General features: G+C 44.0%; 1 protein-coding gene across 22 annotated transcripts in view; it reads right to left on the bottom strand.

The window, feature by feature from the left end:
• Window positions 1-1,627: 1,627 nt before the first annotated feature.
• LOC139260048 (poly(rC)-binding protein 3) overlaps window positions 1,628-6,000 on the bottom strand; it is a 305,580-nt gene continuing 301,207 nt past the window's right edge. For all 22 annotated transcript variants that reach the window (XM_070876158.1, XM_070876162.1, XM_070876141.1 and 19 more), the window contains one exon: window positions 1,628-2,039. In XM_070876158.1, coding sequence (XP_070732259.1) covers window positions 2,028-2,039 — 12 coding nt within the window. In that variant the 3' untranslated portion in view covers window positions 1,628-2,027. The remainder of the gene's footprint in view (window positions 2,040-6,000) is intronic.

Genomic DNA, 6,000 nt, shown 5'->3' with positions numbered 1-6,000 from the left:
CACGCGACATTTCTATCAATGATCCTGTGTATGTGCTGAATTATGGTCAAGGTCCCAAATGGATAGCCGGTACTGTTAAGGCCGAGGGTAACAGAGTGTTTATCGTTAAGCTCAAGAATGGGCAGACATGCAGGAAACATGTCGATCAGATAAAGCTGCGGCACATGGATGAACCGGAACAGTCTGAGGAAGACACAATCAGTGACCAACCAACCTACCCTCAGTCATCAGAGGACTCCGGTGTCATCAATGAATCCGGACTTTCAATCCCTGACATGGTCATTGCCACTCCCAGATCGGCTACCCAGCTCCCAGTCACAACAGACTCAGAACGCTCGGCCAAGGCTGGAGTTGAACTGAGATTATCAACTCGGGAGCGGAAAGCCCAGGACTGTCTCAATTTGTAAAAGGACTGTTACTAATATCTTAAAGGGGGATATTGTTATGCTTGGGTTTTATTAGCCACCAGGTGGTGCCACTGTTGGAGGTCATTGGGCTGTGCGCACGGGTGTGCGGCCCAGCTATAAAAGGCCAGCCATCTTGTAATGTAATCATTTTGAGCCCTAATAAAGTAGAGCCAGGTTTGTACCCGATTGGAGTTTACAGTATTCAGTCTATTGAGTTATTGCATACACAACAGAGAATGGCTCTTGCCTACACCGGATTCTAATTGAACATGGCAAGATAGGAACAGGAGTATGCCATTCCGCCCCTCAAGAAAACTTGCATTTATGTAGCACCTTTCATGACTTTAGGATGCCCCAAAGCACTTTACAGCCAATGAAGTACTTTTGAAGTAGTCACTGATGTAATGTGGGAAATGTGGCAGCCAATTTGTACACATCAAGCTCCCAGAAACAGCTATGTGATATTGACCAGATAATCTATTTTTTTTTTTAAGGGATGGTGATTCCATTACCTCAAGCTTGTTCCAGCAATCAATTAGATCATGATCTGCTTTTGCTCCATATCCTTCAATACTCTTACCTAACAAAAATCTAGCCATCTCGAGTTTTAAAAATTTCAATTGATTCAGTCTTTTGGGCGAGAATTCCAGATTTCCAATACCCTTATGTGAAAACGTGCTTCTTGACTTTACTCCTAAATGGCCAAGCTCCTATCCAGCCACATCTTCTTTTCCAGCATCAGGCCTGCCTTGAGCCTTCGCTCTATTCAACATCTTTTCTCCCACCACTGTCCCAGAATCGAGTCCCTCTTGAATAAGCCCATGAACCCCCTCAGTACCTCCACTGGTATCCTTCATCATGCCAGCTTGTCAACCATCACTAGCTCTCCCTAGGCAGCTATCTCAACTATCTTACATCACTCCCAGCACACATCTCACTCCTTGGGATTAACCTCTTTAAATTGCACTCCATCCTTCTTACCTCTTACCTCTTCCACACACCCCTGATCCAGTCCATTGATCATTAATCATCATGCCCTCTAGATTATTCACTTACTCAAGAACAAGGTCTTTGCAATTCAAACACATCATGGATGATATGTACCTTTTCATGCCAGCTGATAGAGGAGACGGGCATTACGTGTTTAGTGATAGATTGCATTTCAGCACATATCCAGTCATGTACCTTCCTTTATTATAACCAAACAGAACTACAAATAATTGGATTACATCAAGGTTTATTATTTTTTATAAAAAGAATTTGCAATCATGTTACCAGTAATTACTGAACTAAAAAGTACAGAGGAAATAGTCTGCAAATGCATTTTTTTTTGCAAGCAATAGTTAATTTAAGTAAATATAGAACCAAAAACCTACATTAAAGCATGAAGCAATGGGGAAAGGAGGGTCTAGTCAGAAAGGATTGTAATTGGAAAAGAATTTCAGAATAATTCCTTAAAATGTAACATTTTAAGTGTTGTCTATGAGCCAGGACTGTAATATACAAATTTTACAAACAGGGTGTGATAGCAGGTTGCTTGTGGTTTACGTAGGTGGGTAACATGACACGGATAGCAGAGGGAGATGGGGAAACAATTAAAGTGTGCCCATTCCAGAGACTTCAGATGTTAGCCTAGAAAAGAGAAAAAAAAACAATTTGCTCAGTCACAGTTCTAAATGAGCTTCAATTGCACAGAATTTTACATCACAGAAACAGCCCATTCAGCCCAACAGGTCAATGCTGGTGTTTATGCTCCACACAAGTCTCCTCCCACCTTATTTCATCTCAGCCTATCAGCATATCCTTCTATTTCTTTCTCCCACATGTGTTTATTTAACTTTCCCTTGAGTGCATCTATGCTATTCCTTGTGGTAAATTCTAAATGAAACAGGCTCGAGAATACTGTGGGGAAAGCCACAACATCCATTTACTGACGTTCAGCAGACAATCTAAAGCTACAATGACCCTACAGACTGATTTACTGTAAATCTGACAGATTTTGGAATGGTAATAGATCCTGTGGACGAGAGTTTCCATTGCTTCGCCGCCTGGTTTCTCGGTGGTATTGGTCGTTTTGGGCAAGAACCAGGTCAGCAAAATTTTCCACAGTTGAGTTCCGCCGGCGGTTTTGAAGTACCGCTGGGGAGCGGACTGCCGGCATGCACCGCCCATAGACTGCCATCACCCAATTTTTAGCTTAGCAGTGACCCGTAGGTAAGTTGAAAAAAACGCCCACGAGAATCAGCGGAGCTGGGCGGTAGCTATGTAGTCCTGCAAAAAAAGGTAAGTAAATGAGTTTTTACTCATTATTTTAAAATTCTCTTGCAGTGATTTAGGTGAAGAGAGTCCTGAGAATGTTTTCCTGATTTTTTTATTTTATGGTTTTTGAAAAAATGTGTTTTTCTCCTCCTAGGCCCAACCCGCAGCCTCCGTGTAAATTATTTAGTAATTATCGCCCATTAAAAAAAAAGAACGGACCAATCGGTCCAAGATTCCATTTTTTTGCCGATAATCGGGGTGCAACGCCCATTTTTTTTTGCTGGAGGGAATTTTTTGCTGGCGATAATTTTGGGAATCTCAGTGGTATTTTGGGCGGCAATCAGACGCTGGCGGATTGTTTGGAAATTCTTTCAGCAAACTCCTCTTGGAGTAAAATCTTTTGTTTAGTGAATATCCACCCATGTAGTTCAGAATACGTTACTTTCGTATACTGGTGTAAATGAACTCAGGATTACAATTGGCTAATTGCTCGTTGAATACCTGCTCTACATTTATTTTTGTTCTCATCAAGTCGTTAGAAGACTATGCTTGCGGAGTAAACTTCTTTAGATTTAACAAGTATGGGGAATATGGTTTTCTGGTTCCCCAATTCAGGGATATTGGGAAGTGTGTAGCTTATCCAAGTTCGAATTACTTCAAATACTTCATATTAGACAACTGTCCAGCCTTTGACCCTCCATTCACCATGACATTTCTGCAGCTACTGATCTGCTCAATCACACCCTCACCACCACCTTTGATGCCCTAATCCCTGTTAAAACAATTACTCTCTCTCACCCTGGCCGTTCCCCCGGTGCAGCCCTGATCTTCACTCCCTTAAGTCCAAGGGATGAAGACTTGAACGGATATGGCGGACAACTGGTTTAGCCATTCACCGTCAGATCTGGCTGACCACATAAAGCACTATCAGGTCCTGCTCTCCTCTGCCAAAATCGCTCACTATTCCACAATCATTCTGGAATGTAAAGATAAACTGCGGCTTCCATTCTTCACTGCTAACCATCTTTTTAAACCTTTCTCCCCAGTTTCCATCCTCACTTCCGACAAGAAGTGTGAGGAGCTCATGGACTTCTTTGTCTCCAGGATTGAAAGCCACCACTGCCTTTTCAAGATAAAGGTTCACGGGGTTGGGGATAATATATTAGCATGGATAGAGGATTGGCTAACTAACAGAGAACAGAAAGTTGGGATAAATGGTTCATGCTCTGGTTGGCAACCAGTAACTAATGGGGTGCCGCAGGGATCAGTGCTGGGACCCCAATTACTTACAATCTATATTAACGACTTGGAAGAAGGGACCGAGTGTAATGTAGCCAAGTTTGCTGATGATACAAAGATGGGAGGAAAAGCAATGTGTGAGGAGGACACAAAAAATTTGCAAAAAGGACATAGACTGGCTAAGTGAGTGGGCAAAAATTTGAAAGATGGAGTATAATGTTGGAAAGTGTGAGGTCATGCACTTTGGCAGAAAAAATCAAAGAGCAAGTTATTATTTAAATGTAGAAAGATTGCAAAGTGCTGCAGTACAGCGGGACCTGGGGGTACTTGCGCATGAAACACAAAAGGATAGTATGCAGGTACAGCAAGTGATCAGGAAGGCCAATGGTACCTTGGCCTTTATTGCAAGGGGGATGGAGTATAAAAGCAGGGACTACAGCTATACAAGGTATTGGCGAGGTATTGGAATACTGCGTGCAGTTTTGGTTTCCACATTTACGAAAGGATATATATGCTTCAGAGAAGGTTCACTAGGTTGATTCTGGGGATGAGGGGGTTGACTTATGAGGAAAGGTTGAGTAGGTTGGGCCTCTACTCATTGGAATTCAGAAGAATGAGAGGTGATCTTATCGAAACGTATAAGACTATGAGGGTGCTTGACAAGGGGGATGCAGAGAGGATGTTTCCACTGATTGGGGAGACTAGAACTAGAGGGCATGATTTTAGAATAAGGGGCCGCCCATTTAAAACAGAGATGAGGAGAAATTTTTTCTCTCAGAAGGTTGTAAATCTGGGAATTCGCTGCCTCAGAACTGTGGAAGCTGGGACATTGAATAAATTTAAGACAGAAATAGACTGTTTCTTAAACGATATGGAGATAAGGGGTTATGGGGAGCGGGCGGGGAAGTGGAGCTGAGTCCATGATCAGATCAGCCATGATCTTATTGAATGGCGGAGCAGGCTCGAGGGTCCATATGGCCTACTCCTGTTCCTATTTCTTATGTTCCCTTCCCCTAGCTCACACTTCCTCTAAGGAAGCCACCTGCCCTAGCCTCACATCTTTCTCCAGTTTCTCTCCGATCTCCCCTCATGGCCTTTCCAAGCTCAACATGAGACCCACTTCCTGCTCCCTTGACCCTATTCCCACCAAATTTCCGGCCACCCAACTTCCTTTTCTGGATCCCATGTTAGCCGACATTGTTAACGGTTCACTCTCCTCAGGTACTGTCCTCCTCTCCCTCAAATCTGCCGTCATCACCCCCTCCTCAAAAAAACAACTCTCGACCCCTCCGATCTTACAAACTACCACTCCATCTCCAACCTCCTTTTCCTCTCCAAAGTCCTTGAACGTGTTATCATCTCCCAAATTCGTGCCCATCTCTCCTGCAATTCCATGTTTGAATCCCTCCAATCCAGTTTCCGCCCCTGCCACTGAAATGGCTCTCATCAAAGTCACAAATGATATCCTTTGAGACTGTGACAAAGGCAAACTATCCCTTCTCATCCTTCTTGACTTGCCTGCAGCCTTTGACACGGTTGACCACTCCATTCTTCTCCAACGCCTCTCTACCGTCATCCAGCATCCAGCTGGGCGGGACTGCACTCGCCTGGTTCTATTCTTATCTATCTAATCGTAGCCAGAGAATCACCTGCAAGGCTTCTCTTCCCGCCCCGCATTGTTACCTCTGATGTCCCCCAAGGATCTATACTTGGCCCCCTACTATTTCCCATCTACATATTAAACCTTGGCGATATCATCCGAAAACACAGCGGCAGTTTGCACATGTACGCTGATGACACTCAGCTCTCTCTCACTACCACTTCTCTCGAACCCGTCACGGTCTCTAAATTGTCAGACTGCTTGTCCGAAATCTAGTTTTGGATGAGCAGAAATTTTCTCCAATTGAATATTAGGAAGACCGAAGCCATTGGCCCTGAAATTCCAGCCTCCCCGGGTCCGTACGGAGTTTCTACGGACCCGGGAAGGCATCGGAAAAGCCGGTTTTCAGTGCACAATGCGCATGCGCTGAAAACCGTTTTTTCCGATCTGTCAAGACAGATCCTCCGCACCTCGGGAGTGAGGATATTTGCAAGG

The sequence above is a fragment of the Pristiophorus japonicus genome, chromosome 3 (genome assembly GCF_044704955.1).
Source record: "Pristiophorus japonicus isolate sPriJap1 chromosome 3, sPriJap1.hap1, whole genome shotgun sequence".
In the NCBI taxonomy this organism is placed as follows: domain Eukaryota; kingdom Metazoa; phylum Chordata; class Chondrichthyes; family Pristiophoridae; genus Pristiophorus; species Pristiophorus japonicus.
This window is presented reverse-complemented; position numbering and strand designations above follow the sequence as displayed.